Source organism: Microtus oregoni, unplaced genomic scaffold, assembly GCF_018167655.1.
Source record: "Microtus oregoni isolate MIOR12 unplaced genomic scaffold, Mior012 000012F_ref0000307, whole genome shotgun sequence".
Taxonomy (NCBI): Eukaryota; Metazoa; Chordata; class Mammalia; order Rodentia; family Cricetidae; genus Microtus; species Microtus oregoni.
In genome coordinates, this window is record NW_024543071.1 from 47,330,828 (window position 1) to 47,358,664 (window position 27,837).

Here is a 27,837-nt window from a genome sequence, read left to right on the forward strand (position 1 = left end):
TCCATTGTCTGGAAACTGCAGCCGCGGGCGGGCACAGGGAACTGGCTGGCTAGAGGGGCCGGCGCGGAGCAGGCGCGGGAGATGCGGGGCCGGAAAGCAGGCACCTGAGCTGAGCGCTTGGAACCCGCCTTCGACGGGAAGGATGCGCGCCTCGATGGCTGGATGCGCGGCTGCGGCCCCTCGGGGGCCCTATGGTGTCTGGCTCTGCCTCCTGGTGGCCCTCGCCCTGGAAGTCGTAAGAGGTCAGTGGGAAGGGAGGGGAGGGGTGACCCGGCTTGGCCGAGGCCGTGCGCCAGTGATGCCCTCAAGCCTTTGGGCCCTGGAATTAAAACCCAGAGTGATGTTCTGGAGAGGTCCAACCTTGGGAAACCGGTTCCCAGCCAGCTGCTCTTCTGCCTTCTTCCCTGTGCATCATCTGGATGCTCCTACCTGGGTCTAAAGTCTTCTTTCTCCCATCCGCACCTGCCTGGTCCCAACTCCTCAGCGAGCCTCCTCTCCAGTTCTAGCGTCTAACCTGCTGCACTGCTTCCCGGTGCACCCCCCAACCTGCTGTTCTAGCCCCCCACCAGCCCGCCCACCAGTCCCAGGAATGCAAAACAGCACCTTTGCCTGGGATCCGATAGATTGTGCGTTTCTCCCTGTCCCAAGGAGATCTCTGACCTTGGAGTCTTCAGGGAGAGTCCCAGCCTTGCTTTTCCGAGCTTTTGTGGGTGTACCCATCACTGGGTAAGGGTCAGCAGCTACCTCGTGCCTGACACGAGCTGGGGCTGTAAGGTGGAAGATGCTATGGGAGACTGGGAGATGGTGAAGCATTCTCTATCCTCCTGCCGCGATCAAGAGAGCTGGACTCCCAGTGATGGGAGACCATGGGAGTCCGTGGGAGTTGGGCTACTGAGCATCTTGTAATTATGGAAGCAGTGAATTAGAAGGTGGACCGTAGCCACTCCAGGGGCCAGCAGTCATTCACTTGTTACCCTTAGGGATATGGGAGTGGTGATGGCGATGCTGGGGAAGGGTGCCCCCCCACCAACCACCACCACCATCCCGGCTCAACTGTGGGGCTGAGGCAGCTGGTTCTAGAACTTCTTTCAGACACCTGCTCCCCACCCTGCAGACCCAGTGGGAGCCCTAATAACCTCTCCAGAAAGGGGAGGGAGAAAAGCTTTGTCAACCATTCCGCTCACCAACAATGTCACTTCTCGTGGGATTCTATGATTCTACACTGTGGGATTCTACCGCAGTTTACAAAGCCCTCCCCTGCTCATAGGTCATGAAATACTCCCACCCCCCTCTACTGCTGAGGATACCTCAGCTTCAAGATGTTGGTTACTGGCCAGTCTTTCATGGTGTACAGCTAGGCGAGAACGTCAGCTCCCTGGGCTCCCCGGAAGCCTCTCCAGGGAGAGATGAGGGAATTCCAGAATGAGTAATACAGATTCTGTGGTTGTCAGAAGGCTAATTCAGAAGAGGCAGCAGAACCAGGCATGTCGTCTCGTGGGTCCAGCTAGTCTGGACCATGGGAGGATTATCCCCTATCAGAACAGCAGCAGCAAGCAGAGCCTGAACAAGGAGTCTGGTGAGGGGCACAGACTGAATGACCACAGAAGGCTTCCTTGAGCAGGCAGCATTTGCTCTTGGCCCTGAAGGAGGGTGGCGGCACTGTTTAGGAGTGAGGCTCATGTGGCATAATGGTGTTGCATTGGATAGAAAGGCTGGGTAGCTTGGTGGTGAATCCCTTACTGGCCTCTCAGGTCCGTCCTGAGAGATCTTTAGGTTGGAGAACCCTCACAGATCATTTTCTAAACCCATCAAGAGAGTATGTCATAATAGAACTTAATCCACAGAGCTGTGTGAGAACAGAAAGAGTTAATACATGTAAAGTTGAATCTGTCTGGGGTTAAGTGCTTACTCTTTTGGGATTATAGGATAAATCAATACAGCCTTAGTGGGCCTTAGTGGTTTTTGTGATTGAGTATTCCATCTCCTTGGGTTTGTGGTTCCCACCGTTGGTGAGTGCCAGTAGCCTCATGGACCTCCTTGGTATCCTCCCCAAGTCTCACTACTGAACCCCAACCCCCAGCTGGGGCAGAGAAGAAGGGATCAAGTTTGGAAGTTTGGTGTGGGTGTGCCGTGGCAATAGGTGAACTTGGAGGTGATGTCCAATCAAGTACACCAAAGGACCCAGACACAACAAAAGTCCCCATTTCTACAAAGCTCAGCTCAGAACTATCTTTCACTGAATAGACCCCAGTACAGGAGTCCTGCCCTTCAAATGTGGTTTCTGAGGCAGCCAGGTAGTAGGCACATGTAGGGGAGACACTGAAAGACCTCTGATGGAGAGAGAGGCAATGTCTGTGGAAGGTAGAAGGATCGGTGGGGAAGTTTACTTTCAAATCCTGACTCTCAAACTCTGCCTTTGTGAGGCTCCCTGTACCTCAATCGCCTCATCTGTGAAATGGGATTATTCTTCTACATCCGAGAGATGGCACATTTGTACCCCATTTCTCCCTCTCCTGCCCAGCCCCACAGTGAGGATGGAACTCGGCTCAACCTCTGCTTGCTCCAAAACCATCCCTTATCTACCCCCATTCTTCTTCAGTTGGCAGTAACCAAGACACCGGGGACCCCATCTATTTGCCAGTGGCCCTGGAACTCCTGGATGCCCCTGAGCATTTCCGTGTGCAGCAGATGGGCCACTACCCACCTGCCAACTCTTCTCTGGGCTCCCGCTCTGAGACCTTTCTGCTCCTGCAGCCCTGGCCCAGGGCACAGCCACTTCTTCGGGCATCCTACCCACCTTTTGCCACTCAGCAGGTAAGGATAGGGCAGTGACGACTAGGCAAATGAGACTCATGAGTTCTTCTGTCTGGGGTTCTGGGGCTCTTCTCGTTCTTCTGTTTAAGAGTTAACCAGACCTAGTCTTGCTTAACTAATGAAATCAGGCACGATTTGGTACATCAGGGTAGTATGGCAATAGACAGCTTTACCCATTCTTCACTCGGGAAGACTGAGGCCCTTAATCTCTTTCCATGCTAAGATCCCGTCTCTGGCTATCATTGTTATCTGCCTTTCCACCCACCCTGCAGTTGAGCATCCTCGTTCTTTTCCAGGTGGTCCCTCCAAGGGTCACTGAGCCCCACCGGCGACCTGTCCCTTGGGATGTGAGGGCTGTTTCAGTGGAAGCAGCTGTGACTCCAGCAGAGCCTTATGCCCGTGTCCTCTTCCACCTTAAAGGGCAGGATTGGCCGCCAGGACCTAGCAGCTTGCCCTGCGCCCGACTGCATGCCACGCACCCTGCAGGCACTGCCCACCAAGCCTGCCGCTTCCAGGTGAGTGTTTCTGCTGCTGTGCCATACAGGTGTGCCAGGGTGGAGAGGGAAGAACTCGACTGCAGTCTGGGAAGTCTAGGGCATGAGCCCCCAGGCTCTGTTTTGGGTCCTGATAGCTCTAGGAGAGGTTCCTTTAAGAATTTCAGTCCATGGTGCATGACTTTGGGCACATAATTTAATCCCTCTGAGCCTCAGTTTTTTCTCATCTGTAAAGTAGACTAACAACAGTTCCCGCCTATTGGGAACTGGAAAAGAAATAAATGAGCCAAATGTAAGAGTCCCTGTAACAGAGCCATCAACCTTAGTGTGTGGAAACTCAAACTTTTGTGGGTTCTACTTCTACTATTGTGGAGCTAGGCCCAAAGACCCACAGGCGATCTGTTTCTTGCTCTGATATTCTGAGCTCTAGGCAGGTCCTGGATGTGGTCAAGATTGTCGCATTTTGGTACAAGTCTGTCCTGGAGATCAGAAGCATGACCTACAGAGTATTATTCTAAACCCTAGACCTGGTGGGTCCCGAGATTATTGTGGCACATGGAAAACATCCTTGGTTCTGCCTTTCATAGAGCTCTCCAGCTTAGGTTTCTCTGCAATGGGAGTGAACCTCCTTCCCACCCTGCCTTCGTTGTTTTTGCAGCCATCTCTGGGCGCTTGCGTGGTGGAACTGGAGTTCCCCTCTCACTGGTTCTCCCAAAGTGCCACCACAAGGGCTGAACTGGCCTACACGCTGGAGCCCGCGGGCGAGGGACCTGGGGCCTGTGGCCTTGGCACGGAGGAAGAACCCAGGGAGCAGGCTCTCCCAGTGGGTGGTGTGGAGCTGCACCCGGCCGACCCCCCACAGTACCAGGAGGTACCTCTGGATGAAGCAGTCACTTTGCGGGCACCCGATGTACCCATGCGGCCTGGCCAGCTTTTCACCGCCACTCTCCTGCTTCGACACAACTTCACGGCCAGTCTTCTTACCCTTCGGTGAGTGGCATGGCAATAGGTACCCTACAGTCCTCACTGGAGCTCTTGGCCTCTTTAAACCACGAGTTCTGCATAAATGTCCCCAGCAGAGAGTTGTAAGACCCTGTGATGATCACAGCCCAGAAGTGGGGAAGCTTCCCCAGGACTTTATGTCTTGTGGTAGTTGAAGTAGGAGAGGCTTGGGGCGCGAGAAGTGTAGTGTCCAGTGCTGGGCTATGCTCAAATGCTGACGAGACAGGTATCTATGGGGATCGACCACCCACAGGATCCTCTGCTTGCTACTGTTGTTGTAGGGGGCTGGCGCTTTGGACAAAGCCTACTCCTGCACATCAAAGGCCCCATTCTATACGTCCTTGTCTGTAGGACGTTAAACCAAAGCATCCTCCACCCCAAATCAGTGAAACTGACAAGGATCTGTAATGTCACTTTTCCTCTACCATAGGGTGGGCATACGGGAGTCCTACCCAACGTGTCTTCCTACCCGTCATGCCCACTCAGGCTCACTCATCCGCTGAGTCCACAGATATTACAGTACCAGTCCTGTGTCTCCACACCGGAGAGGCACAGAGGTGGAAGGCCCAGCGCTCACCTGTACCAAGGACTCAGAGAGAGGGCATGAACTAGATTGGGTTGGTTGTGTGGCTGAGGGAAGTGCCCTGAGAACTTGGGTCCGTGGGCAGAGTAAGGGAGAAAGCCATTTACTAACACCTACAAGAAATTGTGTTTGGGAAGAAAGGCAGACTAGACTATAGGTTTAGTCTGAGCAAAGGCCTGGGGTCATGACTGTGTGTTGGGCTGAGGAGGGACAACTCTTGGTGTGGCACCAGCCCAGAATATATGGAGAGATGTCGCTGCCCCTGTTGAGGCTGAGCTAGGACCTGGAGGTTCTGGAATGCCAGCTTGTGGACAGTAGAGTTGTAAGTGGCCTTTGGGTGGGTAGAGGAAGGAATGTGACGTGACCTGTCTTGAGGTGAGGTCCTTCTGAGAGAGATACGAAGAAATTCCAGGTGGAGGAAAGCCCGCCAGGAAACTGACATCTTCAGTGCTTTGTCTGCCTTTCCCCTGCAACCTGCAGCTCAGTCTTTATCCAGACCAAAACCCATCTGCTCTTTGCAGGATCAAGGTGAAGAAAGGGCTGCAGGTGACAGCTGCCCGTCCAGCCCAGCCCGCCGTCTGGACTGCTAAGTTAGACCGCTTCAAGGGGTCAAAGCACCACACCAGCCTGATCACCTGTCACCGCACTGGGCCTGCAGGACCAGATTCCAGGTGGGCACAAAAGAGAGTTCTAGGCCTAGAATGCTAGAGAACAGGTATGGGGGTCCAGTGGATGCCCCCCACCTCAGTGAGCCTTTGGGGCTCTAAATCAGTGCCTCCTGTGGCTCTTAAGAGGGGCCTGGAGGCCAGGTTGGGCTTTGTAGCCAGGATGGAGGTTTAGGCTCTGTCATTTTACACTGTGATCTTAGGAGAGCTGCATGGTCCCTATGCCTTGATCTTCTTGTCAATCAAATGGGGATAACCATAGAGACTGCTTATGAACACAGATGCTACCTGGCAGCTGGCAAACACTCAGCTCTTCTCTCTTCTGCCAGCAGTCCCCTTGAACTGTCCGAGTTCCTGTGGGTGGACTTCGCGGTGGAGAATAGCACTGGTGGGGGTGTGGCAGTCACTCGCCCAGTCACGTGGCAGCTGGAGTATCCGGGTCAGGCCCCCGAAGCAGAGAAAGACAAAATGGTCTGGGAGATCCTGGTATCTGAGCGGGATATCAGAGCCCTCATCCCCCTGACCAAGGTAAGAAGCTAACCTGGGCTCAGCCCCACGGAATCCTGATCCCAGGAACCCCGGGTGAGAACCCTGAAACTAAACAACCCTTGCACCTTGCACCCTCAGGCCGAGGAGCTGGTGAACACGGCTCCACTGACAGGAGTGCCCCAGCGCATCCCGGTGCGGCTTGTCACTGTGGACAGTGGGGGAGCCCTGGAGGAGGTGACAGAGCACATTGGTTGTGAGTCAGCCAACACACAGGTCCTGCAGGTGAGTGGCAGCGCCCATCTGTGTGAGCATACACAGTGAGACGTAGCTTTGTTCTGTCCTGTAGTACAGCTCCAAGAGAATGGCTTCTCAAGCACAAACTTCATGGGCAGGGCTGTGCGACGTCACCCTTTCTTTTTTTTTCATCCCAATCATCTGTCTAGTAAAGTTTAACTAAAGTTAAAAGTGGTAACTCTAAAAGTGCGGCCTTAAGCTTATTTCCACATTCATTGTCCATCGCCCATTTCGGCCCCGGCCAGGGAGCTGAGCTGGAATCATGTGTGTCCCTTGAAGTCAGGACATTTTTGTGGAGACCTGTGTTAGTTACTTTTCTCACTGCTGTGACAAAATCCCTGAGGAAGGTGACTTTAGGAAGGAGGAGTTTGTTCTGGCATAGCTCAAGGCTACAGTTCAGAGCTTGAGGCAGGCTGGTCATATGGCACTGTTATCAGGAAGCAGAGAGCGGAATACTGGTGCTGAGAAAAAGGGATTTCTCCTTTTTATTCGGTGGTAGTGGGCGGGGCAGGAGGCGGGGGACCCAGCCTGTGGATGATGCTGCCCATAGTTAGGATGGGGTTTCTCATCTCAGTGAACTCAATCTAGAAATTCCCTCACAGACATGTCTAGAGGTTTGTCTCCTAAGGAGCTCTTGATCTTGTCAAGGTGTCAATATGAATCATCGCAGCCCTTCTTTGTTATAAACTAGCTGTGTGGTCGTGTGCAAGTGTCTTAGCCTCTCCGAGCCCCTGGTCCCTCAACTCTAACATATTAGGCTGTTGGAAGTGTTAAAAGTCCCTGAGACAGTATCCAGCAGATAGCAAGAACCGAAGCATCAGCAGTTACTGCTCTTATCGTTTGATGAAGATTAATATAATAATCACTGCTGTAACGACCTGTGAGGTTAAGAGGGTAGACAGCTTTCTCCATCTTGATGTGTTAATGAGGATGCACTGACCCAGATCCCAGACAGCAGGGACAGCACCCTGGGCTCCCTGGGTAGGTGGGCCTGTCTTACTCTTTAGCCTTCACCCACTTAGCTGCGTCTGGTTGTTAAGACACCCGTGTTAAGACACTCTGGCACCCGTGTCTGAGACTGGTACTGAGGGGCTAACAGTGACACCTCTGTCCTGATCATGCTAGGAGGAAGGCTGTGTGTGTTGCATGCAGATGGCCCGGCTCATCCACTGGAGAACCCAAAGTATGGCCCAGTACCTCTGGGGTGGATTTTAGCACAGCAAAATGTTTAAACTAAGAACAGCCACCACAACACACATTTCTATGCCGTACAGAATTGAATCTGAGTTGTAGCCCTACTTATGGTTGCAGTAGGTGATGCCATCTTACAGCCTGTCCTTTGTGTCTCAGTCCATCTCTGCCGTTCCATAGGTATCTGAGGCCTGTGACGCCGTGTTCGTGGCGGGCCAGGAGAGCCGGGGTGCCAAGGGAGTGCGGGTGGACTTCTGGTGGCGCCGACTGCGGGCCTCACTGAGGCTGACTGTATGGGCTCCACTGCTCCCCTTGCACATTGAGCTGACAGACTCGACTCTGGAGCAGATCCGAGGCTGGCGGGTCCCAGGCCCAGCGGAAGGGTGAGTTGCAAGCCTGCGGGAGCCCTAGGATTTGGTGACTTCCTTTGGGGCCTGAGGATACACAGTGAGCACCTCCAGGGACCCAGGCTGGGGTCTGAAACACTGCGTACTGCGCACTTAAGAAACGGGTTTATTTGGCTCACCATTCAAAGCACAGCCCATTATGGCGGGGCAGTTATAGCAACAGGAGTTTAGAGAGCTGGACTGGCCACATTGCATTCCAAGTCAGGAAGCAGAGGGATGGACGCTGGTGCTCAGCTCACTTTCCTTTTACTCAATACTGGGACCCAAGCTGATAGGATGGCGCTGCCCATAGTTAGTTAGGGCGGGTCTTCCCACCTCGGTTACCCTATTACAAAGCTGCCCCACAGGCTGGAGAGATGGCTCAGCAGTTTGGAGCTCTGCCTGCTCTTCTGGGGGACCCGGGTTCAGTTCCCAGCACCCACATGGCAGCTCACAGCTGTCTGTAATCCAGTTCCAGGAGACCTGACACCTCACACAGACATGTATGCAGGCAGGGTACCAATAGACATAAAATAAAAATAACTTATTAAGGAAAAAAATGACCTCACTGTCGTGCCCAGAGATTTGTCTCTTAGATGATCTTGGGTTTTGTCAGGTTGACAATATTAGCCGTCACCTACCTTTGACCACCAGAACCCTGGGCACTGTAGTCTAACTGGCAGCCTCCATAGCTCCTCTCCCCCGGCTTCCTTGTCGGCTATAACACGTACGAATTATTTTTGCTCGGTTTTCTGTCCATCCTTCTCCAGCTCCACACTTCATCCCTGAGAAGGTTCACTACTCTATCCCAAAGCCTTGAATGGTGTGCACTCTGTAAAAACGAACTATACTGGGTAATGGGGAAGCTCACCAGACCTTGAGAGCAAGGATGAGGTGCCTAGGCTCTCATGCCCTGTAGAAACAGAGTTGTCACCCCATTGTCACCTTCCCACTCCAGAAGTATCCAACTGTACAGATAGGCACATTTCACCAGCCAACACGCAACACGGGTCTGGTTATCCCTGACTTGAACAGAAAGACTTGGGTATTCAGGACAAAGTTTGAAGAACATGAGGCATACACCAGTCAGGCACCTCTGGTTACTATTCTTGCTTTGTCATTTGTGCAAACTGAGGCATTAAACTTCAATTTAGAACCTCTAGATGGGTGGCTGGGTAGGGCCTTGCTGGGTTTGGAGTTTGGGCAAGGCGTGGTCTCTAGTGGGCGGGCCCATCACTGATGCTCCGCCCTGCAGACAGCCTGAACCTGAGGCCACCGTTGAGGAGGCCGAGAGGCGCTCCCGCGGCTGTCGCCTGCAGTACCAGCGAGCTGGTGTGCGCTTCCTGGTACCTTTTGTGGCCCATCCGCTGGACGGTGGCCGCCGCCTCACTCACCTTCTCGGCCCTGACTGGCTGCTGGATGTGACTCACCTCGTGGCAGCCCACGCCCACGTGCAAGATCCTCGCATAGCCTCCTTGGAAGGCGGCCGCGTCCTAGTGGGACGGGAGCCTGGAGTCACCTCTATTGAGGTGAGTCACCACAGGGGATGCTAAAGAGTAAGACTCCGCCCCCTGCCCCCAGGGCACCTCCCCAGAATGTTCCTGGTTAGCTGTGAAGACTGTAGTCGTGGTTGGGGAGGACAGGTCTAGGAGGGCTAGGAGGCTGAGTGAGAATGGAGCTCACTGCAGGAAGTGTGGCAGGTGTGAAGGACGAGGGAATAGATGTGTGGGGAGAGGCCACCAGAAGGGCCCTGTCCTCTGCTGTGGATTGGAGTCTTCAAGTGTATTAGAGTACAGAGATGCTGGTAGACTGTGGGCAGGATACCCCACCCACCCCAACTTTCATTTGCTTCCCACTCTCTTAGGTTCGTTCCCCGCTTTCTGACTCCATCCTGGGGGAACAGGCACTGGCTGTGACAGACGACAAGGTCTCAATGCTGGAGCTGCGTGTGCAGCCCGTGATGGGCATCTCACTGGCTTTGAGCCGAGGCACATCCCACCCTGGGGAGGTCACAGCCACATGCTGGGCCCAGTCAGCTCTTCCAGCCCCAAAGCAGGTGATGGCTGGGGATCAGGGAGCATGGTCAACAGCTATTGATGGGGGCTGATGGTGGAGGAGGAGGGGAGGAAGTAGGTCCTGGTACTTGGACCCTTGCTCTAGGGTTTTCAAAATAAGGACTACTTCCCATGAGGTAGAGTTCTCTGTGGCTGGAAGTGGTCCAGCAGAGACTGGCTGGAGCAAGGCATTGGGAGGTTCACTAGGCTCTCTTGAGGACTCAGACTCCTGGGCTGAGTGGCAGACAGGTGATTGACACGCGTCCCCTCTCTCCCTGTGTTTTGTCCATTTGCCTTGTGTCTCTTGTTTCCTCCGTGCTTTTTCTTCCGTGTGGCCTGTCACTGTGGGAGTGGTTTGTGTGTGCATGCGTGCGTGCCCTCGCGTGTCTCTGCCTGTGTCTGTGTGCCCTGCAGGAGGTGGCCCTCTCCCTGTGGCTGTCTTTCTCTGACCACACTTTGGCCCCTGCCGAGCTCTACGACCGCAGTGACCTGGGACTGTCGGTCTCAGCTGAGGAGCCCAGTGCCGTCCTGCCGGCTGAAGAGCAGGGAGCCCAACTTGGTGTGGTGGTGAGTGGGGTGGGTGCCGAAGGGCTGCCCCTACACGTGGCTCTGCACCCACCAGAACCGTGCCGCCGGGGCCGACATCGTGTGCCCCTGGCCTCAGGCACTGCCTGGCTGGGGCTGCCCCCTCTGCCCACACCAGCACCTGCCCTTCCATCCAGTCCCGCCCGGAGCCCACCATTCACAGAAGCCACTGTGGGGGGAAAGCGGCGGGTAGCAGGTGGTATGGGGGGCCATATGGATGTCAGAGGCAAGTTTGAGCGGGCAGAGGAAGAAACTGGGAAGGAAGAGGATGAGGCCAAAGAAGAGGAGGAAGACGAGGAAGAGATGGTGCCTGCCCCTCGGCGTGTCACCGACCTAGAGCTGGGAATGTATGCTCTGCTGGGTATCTTCTGTCTGGCCATCCTCATCTTTCTGGTCAATGGTGTGGTCTTCGTGTTGCGCTACCAGCGCAAAGAGCCTCCCGACAGCGCTACGGACCCTTCCTCCCCCCAGCCCCATAACTGGGTCTGGCTGGGCACCAATCAGGAGGAACTGAGTCGTCAGCTGGACCGATGCTCCTCCCCGGGCCCACCCAAGGGGGAGGGGGGATGCCCCTGTGAAAGTAGGGCAGGAGGGGATGCCTCAACTGTGGCCCCCAGTGCTTCAGAGGGCACCGTTGGCTCCTCAAGCACCCTGGCCCGCAAAGACGCTGGGGGACGTCGAAAGAGAGTAGAGTTTGTGACATTTGCGCCAGCACCCCCAGCCCAGCTGCCTGAGGAGCCTGTAGGGGCCCCGGCTGTACAGTCCATCCTGGTGGCAGGTGAGGAGGACATCCGCTGGGTGTGCGAGGACATGGGCCTGAAGGACCCGGAGGAGCTTCGTAACTACATGGAGAGAATCCGGGGCAGCTCTTGACCACTCCCTGACCTGCCATGGTGCAGCTTCAGCCACCAACCCAGGCAGTGGGACCAGTGGGATGTCTGACTGGACTTCTTACCTGGTCCTCACGCTCATCCTCTGGTGCTTTTTGATCCGAGTCCCCTGCTGGGACCCCTTGGGGACCCGAACCCAGGCCCCCTCCACCCCACCCCTTGTCGTGGACCATGGTCAAGAGGGAGGGTGCATGCCCCTTATTTATGGGAACCACTTCATTCTAATGTTGGGTACAGAATAAATGAGAAGAGAATGGGCACAGCAGGTATTGCGATGGTACTGTCTTTCCGGGTGGGTGGCGATGGCACTGTCTCTCCGGGTAGGTGAAGAACGGATTCAGCCCCTGAGCCTGCTGGATACGCCCTGGGAGGCTGGGTTCTGACGAGTCCTCTCATAGTGACCAGCAATCCAGAGAAACAGGACAGCTGTGACAGCCTGAATGCCGGCCAGCAGGAAGAAGTAAAAGTCCATGTGGCAGTTGTTGATGTTCCCTGAGGACAGGAAGGCTGACATGTGGGTGGGGAGGGGCTAAAGCCACACACCAGTGGGTGTGGTCTGAGAGCACTGGGTAGAGAGCCCTCTGATATTGTAACTCCCCAAGTGTCTCTCAGTGAATCTCCTATTCCTTTATTTGGAGACTTGAACCAAACACCAGTAATGGCTGAGTTCCGGAAGTGGGAAGGTGCCTCTGAGGGCCACCGAGTCTAAAGCATGACTGCTCACCCCATCCCTACACCGCCCTCCATGCCTATCTTCTCCTGGGGGTCTCCTCTCACTCACCGTAGTCCTTGGGGCAGTGCATCCAGCCCCCAGGCAAGGACAGTAGGGCCACCAGGCCAGAGCCCAACAGTGAGCCTACCCCCGAAAGGCAGAAGAAAATGCCCATGATGGCACCCTGCATGGAGCGTGGAGCTTCTGAGTAGGCAAACTCCAGACCTGTGGGAGAAAGAAGGGAGGGACTTGGGCTACAGGGGGAGCAGAGATGGACCCCACTGCTAACCTCCCAGTGTGTGGGGGGTCACATTATTCTCTCTTTTCCAAGCCTCTATCCTAATTCCCTTGGACAGTGTGTCCCCATGACTGACAGTACCTGCATGCCTGTGACATGACACATTGTATCTGCCCTTCTCATCTGATGGAGCACCTCCCCCTGGACGTTATGAACGCTACCCAGAGCTCTGACTAGTCTCCTTCCTCCTGGGCACCCCAGTGACGGGGCATGAGTGACATCTTAGCAGCTGCTTCCGCTTTTCCTCAGCCACTTTCTGTGCTGACCTTCCACAGCACCACCATCACTTCCTCTCAGCATCTGAAATAGTTTCCAAAGGTTGGCCTCCCTGTCTCCTCTGTCCTGGGCCCTGACTTCATCACCCATACATGGCTGAGTGGGTCTCTGGAACTTTTGTTTGTTTGTTTTTGTGAGATACGGTTTCTCTATAGCCAGGCTGTCCTGGAACTCGCTCTGTAGATCAGGCTGGCCTCAGACTCAGAGATCTGCCTGCCTCTGTTAGAATTAAAGGCGTGTGCCACAACTGCAAGCTCTCTGGAACTTCTTGGAGGCTTCCATTTCCTATAGAACCGATGGGAGGATCGAAGGGTGTTGTTGGCCTCGGGAAACTCCCCACCCAGGCTCAGCCATTGGCCCCACTGTGACTGTCCTCCACACACACACACCCCCCCCCCGGCTCATGCTGGTTCCACTACATTGAAGATCCTTCCTACACTTGCTGACTTTAACTTCCCCAGAAGCCCATCTCCTCACCCCTCCCAACCTTACTCATAGTCCAGCCACACTCTCCAGTCCCCAGTCCGAGTCTGGTGGTTTTTTGCAACTTAAATTCACAGGGTCAGATTTATCATCAAGGTCTAGAATTCCCTCCATAGCCAAGTGGGAGAGCCTACCCAGCTCTTGTAGTTTTGGCTTCCTGACTAAGTTGGGACAGGGTTGGTGTGTGTATGTGTGTGTGTGTGTGTGTGTGTGTGCGCGCGCACACGTGCGCATGTGTGCATGTGTGCATGTACACACTATAGGACACAGTGCTGAGTTCCAGAAGGGAAGAGCACCCAACCCAGGGGATTTTCAAAGAAAGGGGCAGAAGGAACAATGACTACAAAGGCAGAACCCACAGCTCAGGGGACATATGGAAAGTGCCTTTTAGCCCCCAACTCCTAGGGGTCTGTTGCAATGGCTGGCTCAAGCCTGACCCAGTGCTAGAAAGTCCCTCGACCTCACAACCTCACCGGAACAGAGGTAGACCTCATTTGGCATCACCGCTGCCCTCCATACAGAAGCCAGAGTGCTATGCCTATGGTCCCCCCGATCTAGAGGGACATACACCCAAGCAGAGCTTAGCAGCAGTCTAAGAGCTGGGGAGGGAATCCAGAATACCTGCAATGCTGGCAAAAATCTCACTGATGCCGATGAGCAGGTACTGGGGGATTTGCCACCAGATAGACAGTGGTGCCGCGTAGTACAAGTCCTTCCCAATCAGCTGAGGCACTGTGTGGTTGTCTTTGATGTACCTTAAGCGCTCTTTCTCCAGGACTCCTGGGGGGTTGTGGGGTGGGGAGCAAAAGAGTATAGTCAGAGCACCCCAGGCAGTTTAGAGCTTGAGTTCCAATTCTTTTTTTTTTTTTTTTTTGCCTTGGCTGCTAGGAAGCTCAGCTAGGTTTTGTATTTCACAGGAGTTCTTATTAATCTGGAGTCTGTTATGACATTCTTTGCAAATGAGGAAAGTGAAACTTAGATTGAGCAACAGCCTAGAATCACACAGGTAATAAGCAGTTGGGACTGAATCTTAGTCCCAGTCTATTTGGTTTTCAGCTGGCCTACTTCCCGTGAGATCACATGACTTCTCTAGGGCAAGGTTGGGCATTATGGTAGTGTTTCCAACCTGGCCTTAAGTTTTTGTCTTCTCCCCTTCAATGCCTGGGAGAGCCCTTGGCCCTGGTGAACTAATCACAAGCACATAGGCACTTGCATTCCAATCCTGGCCTCCCACTGGTTTGTTGTGCAAACCTGGGCAACTCACCCAGCCTTTTGGAGACTCTATCCCCTTACCCAAGAAGCAATAAAACTCCTGAGATTATTGAGGGTGGAACAGGACAAAATTAAAGAAGACAGCCACATCTAGTTTGTGTTGCACGTGACCAATAAGACAGTGTTCATTTAGCTTTAATTTCTTCAGCCTCTACTTATCTATCTATCTATCTATCTATCTATCTATCTATCTATCTATCTATCTATCTTGGTTTTCAGACAGTCTCGTGTAGCCCAGGTTGGCCTTGAACCTTCCTGAGTGCCAAGGACTCTCAGTGTGCACCATTTCACCCAGTGACATTCACTCCCTTATACTGTGTCTTGAAGGCAGACTCTCCTAACTCAAGGTCTGAATGAACGTGATGTACCACGCACCTGCTGCAATGATCGAAGTAAACCCAAAGAACATGCCCAGGGCCATCTTCTGCAGAGCTGATGGCAGCAGCTTACACCGCAGCAGTAGAGGATCAATCAAGTGGTCCTTGACCGGAACCAGAACCAGTACCACCACAACATTGGCCAGCAGGAGCCAGGCTTCTGGGATCTGGGTGGAAGGGGGCCAGGAGACAGGTTGGCAGAGCAGAAAGAACTCTGGGCTGGACCATGCCCCTTAGTAACCCAGGGCTAGTATTCCTGTCCCATTCCCCCCCCACCCCCCAGAGTACTCAAGTCTTCTCAGCTGTGTAACTAAGGGACAGGATTATATCAGGGAAGGCAAAGTTCTTCTGGGTACACAACTTTCTATCATGAGCACAGCGTGGAAAGGGTCCCAGGGAAATAGTGGGAAGGCAGATTGAATAGGGCCCTGTGTGTGCACTGGAGGGTGAGCAGCAGCATGTCGGGGGTGGGGGACACCAAGCCTGAGGTCCTGTGGGCAACTGGTCATGCTGAGAGAGGGACTGGGTATTATGTTCCTCCATCCTGCTGGTTATTTTCTTGTGTCCTAAGCATGCCACATCACTGAGGGGTTGGGGCGGGGTGCAGGCAGGTCTCACAGGATGCTCCCAGCATGGCTGGGGCTGACCGCACACTTATTCTCTTACCCTGTAGCTACTGTTCTCTGTACTCAGAGCCAAAGAGCTATTGGTAGGGTAGGTCCGCAAGAAGTTGGGGATATGAAGGTGAAGACCTTGCAGGACGTAGGTGGACTGCATCTGTGGAGAGATGGAGGCAGGTTGGGACAGAGCTGGTCACTGAACCTCTGGCTCCAGAAGGCTTTGGGACAGGTATTCCTCAGCAGTATCCCTGGGCAGCTGGCCCTTCCCCCGGACAGGAAAAGGCACTCCCAATCCACTTCATATTGAGAGACAGCCTTGACGATGAGGTTTTCTGATGTCCTTAGGCTACGAGCAATAATCACAGACATTCCCAGAGCCTGGCTGCAGCTGCTCAGATGGCCTTCCCATTGTGTCTCCACATCTTACACAGGGTGGGTATGGATAAGTGTTCAGTGAAGTGGGGGAATAATGACATGACTGTCTCCATTGGAAGTTGTCGTCTGACACTGAAGCTGAGTCCTGAAGACTGACACAGCCAGGGTCGAGGTACTGATCTGCCAGCATGGCTTTGGACACAGCCGCTGGAAGGGACAGGTTTGGTGGCCCTGCCCCTCGCTATCCCAGACGTTGGCACTCTAGCTGTCATGAAGTGGAGGGGTTCCAGGAGACTTCTGGCAGGGTACCAGACAAGGGGGTGTTTTGGGGGTCACCCAGGGCAGCAGCTACTTGTTAGCCATTGTAGAAGGATGTCAATGTCCTGACAGTTGGTATGGACATCTTCACCATGTTCCTCTATCTTATGGGACAGTCTGTGCCACCCTAGAGTAGCAGGCTATGATCCTATTTTAGGCTTTCTCCATCCAACAAAGAGGGTGTGGGAAGCAATGGCCTTGTTACTTGGGGGTAGGAGCTGGGAATGGAATAGGCTGTGGGAGATTTGTACACTATGTGAAAATGTATTGCTGTGATTGGTGTAATGAAAAGCTGAATAGCCAATAGCTAGGCAGGAGAGAGAACTCTGGAAAGAAGACGACAGAGTCACCAGTGAGAGGCAGAGAAAGCAGCGTGGCAGGATGGGGAAGACAAGGCAACAAGCCACACAAAAGAACATAGATTAAAATAAATGGGTTAATTTAAGTTATAAGAGCTAGTGGGACAACCTAAGCTAAGGCCAAACTTTCATTATTAATAATAATTCTCTGTGTTGTTATTTGTGTGTTGGAGGTCCAAAGAAGAATCCAACTACAGGATTAAGTTGCTGCCCTGGCTCCACACATGTGAAAACGCATGTACACATGTATGGTGCACACACATACACTCATATGCACACTAAGTCTATGTACACATGCACATGTGCACACACATGGACACACACACATGGACATGCTTGCACACACTCACACACACCATTACCCTGGGGAGGTAATGCTGCAGGCGTTTACAGCAAAGGCTGAGCCTATGAGGGGCTGGGATGCCAGGCCCCAGATCAGAAGGTGGGGTGCCTACCTGGAAATATACCATCCAGTAAGGCACGAGAGTCACCATCACAGGCAGGAGCTTCACCAGCACCTGGAAGTTGGCCATGTCTTCTTGTGGAGAAGGACCCCGTGGGTGAGACCTCTGGTCAGGCAGCAGAAGGGCACCCTCAGAGTCTCTGTAAGGCCATAGGAGAGAAACAAAACAACAGCCACAGCTCAGCTCTCTCTAGCACTAGAGCCACCGTTTCTACCTCAATCATCCTCCTTCCAGGATCCCCATTGAGAGGCCAATGAGATGACTCAGCCGGCAAAGGAATTGGCCTTTAATCTCAGTTTAATTCCCAGGGCCCACACAGTGGATGGAGAGAACCAGTTCCCAGATCCCTGAGAATCCTAGCCACTCCACCACCCTTCCTGTCACCCCCACTGGTGATGGTGTCGTCGATGTCACCCAAACTATCACGAGTGGCTTCAGACTTTCACCACTCTCAGGCTAAAAACAGCTTTTGGGTTTGAGGGACGTGGAGTAAACCCAGAAGAGTCTTCAGGGATTTTGTTTTTGTTTTTGACTTGTGGTATCCATTTGTCATGAGAACCACAGGAGTCCCAACACAATCTAACTCAAGAGTCTCCCACAGATTTGATGCACCCCAACTCCCTTGCTGCTGACCCAGGTCTATCCTCAGTGGACTTAGCAGTGGGGTGGAGAGTGGAGGGAGAAGCAGAGATGGAAGAACCATTACCAGGAGACCAGATAGTCTGACCAGCACTATGACCTTTACCCTTTGCCCTCAAGCTTTCTGAACCTTTCTCATCCAAAAGCCCTGAGCTGTCCCCCGAGACTCCAAAACGAAAATGTCCAGCTGGTCTCCTTCAGGGACAGCTGCCATGAACTCCCCCTCCCAGCAATCAGTGCTGTTCCTCAACAGTGCTGTGGTCTGTTTCTCTTGCCAGATCCAGCCTGGCTTTGTGACTCTTTACTCCACAGAGAGAGACTGATGTGATGTCATGCTTTGCAAAACCTGCAAACCTTAAGAAAACCCACAGCTGCTTCTATCACCCACCTTCTGGAACATTCCTCCTTAGAATGCTCCTTTTCCCATCCCAGACACCATCCCCGAGAAGTGCAAGCTACAGATGAGGCCACGGGAAGAAGGCCAAGGGAAGGGGAGACTTAGGCTTCCACCATCAGTCCCAACTGAGCTCTGAGCTCACCATCTCCTACCACCGTGTGAGAAAGTGCTAGAATCTAGCCCTTTAAAGCTCCCAAATGACCTGGTGATGTTAAGAGCAGCGGAAGCCACACCCCACTAACCATAGTTGCCCACAGCATTTGAAAGAGAATGAAAAGCTGATGCTTGAGTGGAAAGTTGCAGTGTGGTTTGTGAGGCAGTAACGGCTAATTAAAACCACCAGACTCCTCGGCACCTGTACCTTCATGGACTGACCTCCAGCAGCCCAGCAGGCTGGGGAAGGCTGGCGCATCACCCTTTTCTCGAGACTCCACTGACCCTGGCTGGAACTGGGCCCAGCCTGGAACTAGAGATAGATTTGCTTGGCATAAGTGGTCAATTTTATGCAATAGAATTTTTTTATCTAAAGCAATGAAATTATGAAATCTGAGGAAAATGGATGGAACTGGAAAGCATTATGCTGAGTGAGGTAACCCAGGCCCAGACAAATGCTGCATGGTCTCCGTCATAGGGAGATCCCACCTGCTAACTATTACATATGTGTATGTATGTATGAGTGTGTTTAGATGTTAGGAAACTAGAAAGGGGACTGGGAGAGAAGAAAATAAAAAGAGGCTTTAATGAGAGGTTAGGAAGGGTAATAGAATACGTGATAGGAAGGGAGAAGAGGGACTAGAAGAGTACAGTAAGGAGTGGGGTCAGGGAGATGAGGAAGGGGAAAAATGTATGAAAACGTCAGAAGGAAACCTGCTGTTTTGGAAGCTAATTTAAAAAGAGATTCACACCTTTAATTCAGCACTCAGGAGGCAGAGGCAGGTGGATCTCTGCAGCCTGGTCTACAAAGTGAGTTCCAAGACAGCCAGGGCTGCACAGAGAAACCCAGAGACTGGAGATACAACAAAGGAAATAATAGGTTAAGGCATTTGCGACCAAGTCTGATGACCTGAGTTTGACCCCTGGGCCCCACATGGTAGAAGGGAGAACTGACTATCACAAATTGTCCTATGATCTTCATATGCATGTTGTAAGCAGGCACACACACACACACACACACACACACACACACACACACACACACACGTTGTGGAATATTTTGATCACATTCTGATACTCCCGATACTGCCAATAAAGTTTACCTTGAATCAAAGGGCAGAGTTAGCTACTAGCTGACCAGAATCAGCCATAGAGGTTTTAGAGAACCCAGGACATAGAGAGACACAGGAAGTAGGAGGGAGGGGTTTAGAGAGATTCACAGTCCTTTTGGATGGAGGAAGGAGAGAGAGAGGTCACTGGTCACTTCTCTGATACTTCTCTGATCAATCAGGTTTTTACCCCGATATCTGACTCCCAAATTTTATTTAATTATATGACAATATAAGTAATTGCTTCACACATACACACACACACACACACACACACACACACACACACACACACACACTACATTAAAAAAAAACAGACCAGATGGAAGGGACAGACGTAGACTACCAAGCATTTCCAAGGACACTTGGAATCAGTTTCTCTCAGTTGTGAGCTCATGATATAGGGAGCCATGAAATTACTTTCTGAAGACTATTTCACCTGATAACAGGGTTGTTTATTTTGGAATAATTAGATCAGCTGTAGCTACACCTCTGACCTTTGCTCTTCGTCTTTTGTCCTGAGACTATCTGATCCTTTTCTTGTCCAAGAATGTCATCTTCTGAGACTCAAGAAAGGAAATAACGCCAGTGTAGTCCTCTCCAACGTGCAGTTCATATCTTGGGGTGCATCACTGTGCCCATCACGTTACCCACCCGTCCTGACTGTCACCATAAGATCACAGGCAGTGTTTTTTTACTACCAATCCCATCATACATCTCCACTGCTGCTGCCAAGACCATCACTGTGCTCTGCATTTCTCTTTTCCTTCTTAAAATTGTGAATGTGTGTGTACACATTCGTGTGTGTGTGTGTGTGTGTGTGTGTGAGAGAGAGAGAGAGAGAGAGAGAGAGAGAGAGAGAGAGAGAATGCTTCTGTGTTTAGTTCATGTGTGCATGTGTCTCTGTTAGCTTCAATTGCCAACTTCTTCACACGGCTTAGAGTCACCTGAAGAAGGGAGTCTTTTGTTTTGTTTTGTTTTTTAATTTTCGAGACAGGGTTTCTCCATAGCTTTTTGGTTCCTGTCCTGGAACTAGCTCTTGTAGACCAGGCTGACCTCGAACTCACAGAGATCCGCCTGCCTCTGCCTCCCGAGTGCTGGGATTAAAGGCGTGTGCCACCACCGCCTGGCAAGAAGGGAGTCTTAATCGAGGGGTTGTTCAGTTAATATTGGCCATGGTGTCTATGGGAATTACCTTGATTTTTAATTGATATAGGAGGACCCAGATCACTGTGGTGGGAACCATTCCCTAGGCAGGCTCTATAAAAAAGCCAACACAAGCCTGGGCGAGCCTCAAGCAGTGTTCCTTTATGGTTTCTGCTTCAAGTTCCTGCCTTGACTTTCTTGAGCGACGGACTGTAACCTGTAAGCCAAAATAAGCCCTTCTCCTTTAGCTGCTTTTGACCGTGGTGCTTGTTACAGCAACAGAATGAGATTAGAACAGTGTGTGCACGTTCCTGTGTAGGCTGGGGGTGCAGTGAGTTTCTTTCTTAATTCCTTCTCCCTATTAACATGGTTTTAAATGTATGTGTGTGCGTGTGCGTGCGAGTGTGTGCAGGTGCCCATGTGTGCATGCGCATGTAGAGGCCAGAGAATAACCTCGGGTATCATTTTTAGGAATGCTGTCTGCCTTCTTTGAGATGATCTCTCATTGGCCTGTAGCTCACAAATTAGGCTAGACAGGATGTTAAGCAATTCCCAGGGACTTACCTGTCTCTACCTCCCCAGTGCTGAGATTGTAGCTCTGTGCCACCATGAAGGGCATTTTTCTATTGGGTCTGGGATGAAACTCAGGCAAGCCTTACTGACTGGGCCATCCCCACAGCCCAGTCCTTATGATTTCTAATTAGAAGATCATCGGTAACACTACTACCACCATCACCCCACACTTCTGCCACCATCACCAGCAGCACCCCCGTCATTTTCCCCTTAACCACCATCCTTAGTCACCTGGAGGGCAGGTTCTCATCAGTGCCAGCCCTCAAACGGAACCCAAAGCCCAACAAGCTGCATCTGGCATCCCCCAGGGGGCTTGGCAGCCACCTTTACCCTCTGTTACCTGGAAGGACGCCAGGGACAACAGTTTTGGAAGGCAAGCTTCAGCATAGATGACACTTGGCTGCCTGTTGGGGGCTTGGTGATGAAGACAGGGGTGGCAAAGAGGAAAATGAAGAATGCCAGGGCCACAAGGCCTACGATGATGCCGTAGCCCCATAGGAAGCTGATGTTCTGCTCAATGAAGGCCACCACCAGCAGGGACAGTACAGCACCCAAGTTGATGCTCCAGTAGAACCAGTTGAAGAAGCGGCGAGTGGCATCCCGTCCAAGATCCATCACCTGCCATCCAGCCAGAGATGAGAGTGAGGAAGGACGCAGGAAGTCCTCTGGACTCATACATCCCACAGGGATGCTTCTTGGGTCAGCAAATAAGCATATTCCTAGTCTCTGATTACTAAATATATATTCAATAAATATCCATTAAGTGAATAATGAATATTCTTTTTCATGTATGTGGTGTGCATATGTTTGCAAATATGTTTGTATGTTTGTAGGCACACATGTCCAGAGGTGCACACACACATATATGGAGTTTTGAGGTCAGATGTATCAATTACTCTTGCACCTTACTCAGTGAGGCAGGGTCTCTCAGCCAAACCCAGAGTTCATCAATATGGCTCATCTTCCTAGCCAGGTTGTTCTGGGGATCCCGTCTCTGTTGTTTAAGACAGGAATTATAGGCAGGCCACCAAGTCCGCTTGGCATTCTGTGAGGGCTCTGGGAACTCAAACTCTGGTCTTCATGCTGGCACAGTAAGCAAGTCACTTGCTGAACAATCTCCCCAGTCCATGCACACATACGCCCTTCTCCTGAGAGCCAGTTAACGACGGAAACACTTTTACCCAGCTGTTTTTATATGCTCATGACACACATTGTTTTTACTGCTAGGCCATGCAGCAGATGTCTTCAGGGCCATGTTGTTCACTTCTGGATGATTTACCCCTTTGTCTTTAAACAGCCCATGCTGTGTGTTACTTTCATAATCAGCAAAATGTCCATAAAAAGTCTCTGCTCATCCCACACTATTAAACGTGATGGATGCCTACCACTGAAAGATTAGGCCGAGACTGGTTAAGAGTTTTTTTCTGAGGATCGGGTTGCAGACTGAGTATTGCATGAAGCTTACCCCTCCTGATGTGCTAACCTCCCTTCTATTCGTGGCCAGACAAAGATAGAGAAACTGGAGGTGGGTGGAGGTGGTTCCTTGGCAAGGGCAGATCTCACCCCAGGAGTTAGGCCGCTCTACAAACAGTAGATCCTCTACTCTGTCCTGCTGTCTCGGGCTACCTGCATTGGCCTCATTCCCACTCCTAGTCTATGGCCCTTAGATTCTGATTCAGCAGCTCAGTAGGAAGACCCAGGCCTTCTTTCTGAAAAGCCAGAAGAACTGGGGGTTGCTTCTTAAATGACTCTCTCTGTTCTTGTTTGTGCACACGTGTGTGTGCATGCGTGTGTGTGTGCATTTGTGTGCAAGTATACTGAGGTTTATCAATGTGTGTGTATGTATGTGTGTGTATGTGTGCATGTGTGTATGTGCATGTAGGCATGTGCGTATGTGCATGTATTGCTAGGGTTTATCTACATGTGTGTGTGCACTGGGGTGACAGGCATGTGTGCTCACACTGTGCTTTTTTAAAAAAACTTATTTCTTTTTATGTGCATTAGTGTTTTGCCTGCATTTATGTCTGTGTGAGGGTGTCAGATCCCCTGGAACTGAGTTACAGACAGTTGTAAGCTGCTATGTGGGTTCTGGGAATTGAACCCAGGTCCTCTGGAAGAGCAGTCAGTGCTCTTAACCTCTGAGCTATTTCTCCAGACCCCACATTGTGCTTTTTACAGGTTGTTGGGATCTCACTCAGGTCTTGATGCTTTTGTAGCATGTACTCTTACCCCTTTACCCGCTGCCTTCCATGCTGAAGATCCAAGTAAGGGCCTCAAACACGCTACACATGTATTCTACCATTGAGACACATCTCCAGCTCTCTTTGACTTTTATTTTGAAACAGACTCTCATTAAGTTGTGGAGTCTGACCTTGAATTTACTCTGTGGCTTCTGCAAAACCTGTTATCCTCCTTCCTGAACCCCCCAAATATCTGGGATTCCAGGTCTGTGGTACCAGGCTGGCTAAAAGTCATCTTTCAACAACCACCAAATCTTAGGATTCATCACCATCCTTCTAACACGGAATACATATTTCCACTTACTAAGAGGATTCTCCCACGCTTTCCTTGCAGCTGTTGTGCTGAGGAAGCGAAAAATGTTTTCCTCCTTATCTAAATGTAAAATTATAATTCATACAGATGTGCTTAAAATTGCACTGCCTTTGGGATTCTCCCTTGGAGAAGGAAGGAGCGGCACTGCCGTGTCAGCTTACTGGGAACCCTTGCCTGGACCTTCAAGCAGAAAATTGAATACACCCCATTATTAACAGTTACTTCCATTCATTAATTGGAAGTAAGTACAGATGACAAGTGTAACTGGAAGGGGCCGGCCAGGCAGCCCATGCGGGATATAAATGAGTCCTTCCAGAGTAAGCGAACGCCGTGTGGAGAATGATGGATGGCCCTTCCTGAAATCAGCAACTCTGCTAAACTTGCAGTACCTATGCATGGCTCTCTTCCAGATGGTGCCAAGCTCCACATATCCCTAGACCGCCTACCTAACCTCCTGAGTGTTGCGGCAGCCTGTCCTGTGCTCACCCAATCCTGTGGCCCCACCCATATTTCCACCACAGTAGAGCCATTTTTGTTTGTTTGTTTGTTTGTTTTGTTTCCGTTTTTTGAGACAGGGTTTCTCAGTGTAACCTTGGCTGTCCTGGAACTCACTCTGCAGACCAGGCTGATCTTGAACTCAGGGATTCACCTGCCTCTGCCTCCTGACTGCTAGGATTAAAGGCGTGTGCCACTATCGCCCAGACAGTAGAACCATCTTTAAAGAACTCAAATCCAGTAAAGTCTACCTTGCCTCAAGCCAATCCAGTGTCTCTGCACTATCCTGGGAAGCAGGTTACCAAGACAGCAAAAATTACAGGGATGTGGGACAGGAAAGGAGCCCTCAACCCAGAGTCTGGTTTGAAGCCACTCACCAGATGAGAATCAAGAATTCCAGCACAATGAATGGTTGTTGTGATGGTTGCCAACATAGAAACTGTATTCATCTTATGGACAGTGATTTTATGTTTAAATAGCAATGCCCGAGTTGAAGAGACAACTCACTGAATAAAGCTATAGATGTCACAGGAGGCTCAGTGATCTGGCCTCTGGGCAACCAGTTCTGCCGCCAGAAGGAAAGAGAGAAGAGGTGCTTGGTGGCTAAGGCCCTTGGAGGGATGATGAAAAGGCCATTGATGAGAGATCAGAAAACAGAGATGGCCTCCTTTAGGGAATTTTCATAAGCTTGGTCTAAGAATTCCAGACTGTTAGTGGCAGAGTTCTCTGAGCTGACAGAGCTGCCCTTCTGACCTGAGCTTTGATGGGCTGAATCTCCATCAACAGGAACTGCCCAGATTTGCATGGCTCTTATTTGCATAGGTGATATTGCACAAGTGGATGTTCTATACACAGCAACTTGTGTAACCTTCCAGAACTGTACGCTACCAATCTGGGCCTGCCTTCCCTCATGGGGCACAAATCACATGCCAGGAATTGCCCATAAGGAGACTCCCCCTAACCAAATGGAGACCCACACATCATCACCCTGTGCTGTAGGTGGCATACCATCTACTCCCCTGCCAGCTCTTCTTCACAACACACACAATATCAACAAACCACTCTCTATATTCTGTTTTGTAGAATAAGCTTGTTCCTTGCGTTCCAGCCCTTTGTAAGAGCTGGCCACCACTATCTACACCAGGGTTGCAGGGCAGCTGGGAGTGGGCAAGTAGTGGGATGTCAATGAAAGAATAAAGCTGGTAGAAGATGGGACATTCTTTCTGACAAGTATTGGGAATCTCCTGGTCAACACCGAATGGGAGAGAGAGAAGAATGCCTGTGGTTCAAGCTGTCGATAAACGCCTGTCTCTCCAGTTCCAAGGGACCCGACACACGCTGCTGACCTCTGCTGTGCATCTGCTCACACACAAACAAATACAATACTTGTTGCTAAAAGGGGCAATCCTCGGCAAGGACACAGGTTACTGTGAGGTGCCAGGCTGTGGATACCAACTGAAAGACATAGCTCATTTGGAAACTGCCTGACTGAGGAGTGCTTTCTGAGGGAAACAGATTGAATTAGAGAGAAAGTACGATTCACCCAGCGGCCTGATCACACTGCCAGCATCACGGGTCTCTCTGCGCATGGACACCTTGCCTTCCCCATGCCTGTCTATGACTGTTTCTGCATTCGGCCTGTGATCTTGCCGCTGTCTTTTAATAATATTCTCTCCTAGTTTATTTTATTATCAATGGTACTATTTGTGCATAGCTACCAAAACAGGACCATGGCAGCAAGGCTTAAAGTTCATCATTTAGCAAGTATTTATTTTCTGGTTTTGTTTTCCCCATATGCCACCTCATGTCCCAGGGGAGTGTCAAGGACTGAGGTCGAGGTATATATCTGGCTGCCCCTCTGACAAGGGGCACAGTGAGATCTGAATATGTGTGCCCACTGCCTCTGGTGTTGCTGGGTGAGCAGAGCCTGACTGGCCCCTGCACCAGCCGCCAAGTCCCAATAATACATTAGGATTCAATACAGGGTTCAAGGACCTGAGGCTCAGTGGCCTCACCAACCCTCCTGACCTGCTGCTCTCTGTCATCTGAGGTAAGCTGAGAGATTACAACACTACCCAGGCCTGGTGAAGGTAAGAAGGCCAAGTTAAAACATGGAAAGCCACCACAGCTAGGCATGGTGGCTCACAGCTGAATCCCAACACGTAGCAGTCTGAGCCAGGAGGAGAGGCATCAGCCAACCTGGTTACTTAATGAATTCTAGACCAGGCTGGTGAGACCTTGTGTCAAAATAAGACACACACACACACACACACACACACACCCCACTGGGGCAGGCATAGTGGCACACCAGCATTTGGGAGGTGGAGACAGTAGGTTCAGGAGTTCAAGGCCTTCCACAGCCACAAATTTGGAGGCCAGCCTGGAACTCAGAGAACCTGTCTTTAAAAAAAAAAATTAAAGGCACTTGGCCTGAGGCTTGGGGCATGGCTTAGAGGTGGGAGCTATGTCTAGTCTTACTAAAGATTGCATGACTGTCTTGAGAGCAAGCAGCTCTTCTGTTTTTATATAAGGAAACTGGTGCCGAGAGGGGAAGTGGTTTGTCTGAAGTCACTCTGGAGGCTAGAACCTCTGGCCACTCACCTGGTCAGCTCCAAACGAAGTGAGGTTGCTCCTGACAGAGCTGGCAGCCAGCGCCAGGAGCAGCAGCACCAAGTAGAGGGTGGTGGCGCAGTAGGGGCTGGACCAGGAACCTGGGCAGTCTGCGGATGGGCAGGCGGGTTCCAGCGGCGACAAGGGCATCTCTCCGCAGAAGGATCTGCGGCCATCGTCGGTGATGGTAGTAAGCAACAAGCCCGAGGCAGCCAGGTAGAGTACCAGGCTGAGCGAGATGGTGAGAAAACGGCCCAGGTACACATCAGCCAGCCAGCCTCCCACAGGAGACAGCAGGTAGGAGGCGCCCAGGAAGAGGAGTGTGGCCCTCGACGCCTGCTCGCCCTCCCAATTGAAGTTCAAGCTGTTGAGGTAGAGCACAAGATTGGAGGTGACGCCAAAGAAAGCAGCGCGTTCCAGCATCTCCACCAGCAGCACCGCTGCGGCTGCTGTCCTTCTCCATCGTCGGGGACCCCGAGGGCCTTGAGCCACCAGCGGTCGCCGCTCCTCAGATCTGCTTGGCTGTTCCTGAGCTCGAGGTGTGGACATCGTGGGCCTCCTGTCTCGGTGACCCAGAGCCTCTCCTCTACTGCCTTTTTTCCTAAGCCAATTGCCCTCTTTTCTCCTCTTTTTCCCCTCAGGTCCCTCTCCTTGCTACCCAGATTCGATCTCCACCATAATTTTCCATTCTCTCCTTCCACTCCCTAGTTCATCTCCGCCCCAGTGCTTCTACCCCTCCTCCACTCCCTCCTCCACTGCGGCCTTGTCTATCCCCACACGCTATCACCCCGGCTCTCCACTTCTCTAACCTTCCCCTCCTTCCTGCTAGTTCACCCCTGCCCCCACCTCCCCTGCTGCCTTTTCTCAACTGTTGTCCCCTTCTCTATGACACCTGAGCCTCAATGCCTCCCCCACGGGTCCTGCAACCACCTCCTCCACACCCCTCTTCGCTTCACTGCCTCCCTTCCTCCCCCTAGTCTCTTCTGTCTTTTCCTCCAGGCTCAGACTGTCCGTCTCTCTGCTTCTTAAGAAACTCCGGACTTCCCCTCTCACTGGCCCTGTGGCTGCCTGCGTCACCCAGTTTTTAGGAGAAATGAAAGCGTATGGGTCACAGGGTCCCTTGTCACTCAGCTTTCTAAAAAAAATCTCCCTTCTTCTGGA

At 51.7% G+C, this 27,837-nt stretch overlaps 2 protein-coding genes across 3 annotated transcripts; one reads left to right on the plus strand and one right to left on the minus strand.

Moving 5' to 3' along the window:
• Window positions 1–11,741, plus strand: Tmem132a (transmembrane protein 132A). 2 transcript variants are annotated; one of them, XM_041660857.1, is made up of 11 exons: window positions 1–242; window positions 2,600–2,814; window positions 3,111–3,329; window positions 3,967–4,298; window positions 5,415–5,564; window positions 5,888–6,086; window positions 6,186–6,329; window positions 7,713–7,915; window positions 9,174–9,447; window positions 9,783–9,974; window positions 10,387–11,741. In XM_041660857.1, exons 1-11 carry the CDS (start codon window positions 143–145, stop codon window positions 11,428–11,430), a joined length of 3,072 nt encoding a protein of 1,023 aa, XP_041516791.1. In that variant the 5' UTR covers window positions 1–142; the 3' UTR covers window positions 11,431–11,741. The 2 variants fall into 2 exon arrangements, with proteins under 2 accessions (XP_041516791.1, XP_041516792.1); XM_041660858.1 differs by having other exon boundaries at window positions 5,891–6,086.
• Slc15a3 (solute carrier family 15 member 3) lies at window positions 11,623–27,837 on the minus strand. The gene is made up of 8 exons (XM_041660859.1): window positions 26,668–27,837; window positions 21,359–21,636; window positions 16,993–17,140; window positions 15,532–15,642; window positions 14,864–15,032; window positions 13,838–13,996; window positions 12,229–12,384; window positions 11,623–11,939 (listed from the first exon to the last, which is right to left on the minus strand). The coding sequence occupies exons 1-8, from the start codon at window positions 27,223–27,225 to the stop codon at window positions 11,785–11,787; spliced, it is 1,734 nt and encodes a 577-aa protein (XP_041516793.1). The 5' UTR covers window positions 27,226–27,837; the 3' UTR covers window positions 11,623–11,784.

Coding starts and splice junctions, on each gene's coding strand:
- Slc15a3 (XM_041660859.1), bottom strand. CDS start 27,225: ATGTCCACACCTCGAGCTCAGGAACAGCCAAGCAGATCTGAGGAGCGG. Junction 15,033..15,531: donor CAGAGAACAGTAGCTACAGG/GTAAGAGAATAA, acceptor CCTTCCACCCAG/ATCCCAGAAGCCTGGCTCCT. Junction 12,385..13,837: donor GATTTTTGCCAGCATTGCAG/GTATTCTGGATT, acceptor TTTCTCCCACAG/GTCTGGAGTTTGCCTACTCA.
- Tmem132a (XM_041660857.1), top strand. CDS start 143: ATGCGCGCCTCGATGGCTGGATGCGCGGCTGCGGCCCCTCGGGGGCCC. Junction 6,087..6,185: donor CCCTCATCCCCCTGACCAAG/GTAAGAAGCTAA, acceptor TTGCACCCTCAG/GCCGAGGAGCTGGTGAACAC. Junction 7,916..9,173: donor GTCCCAGGCCCAGCGGAAGG/GTGAGTTGCAAG, acceptor TCCGCCCTGCAG/ACAGCCTGAACCTGAGGCCA.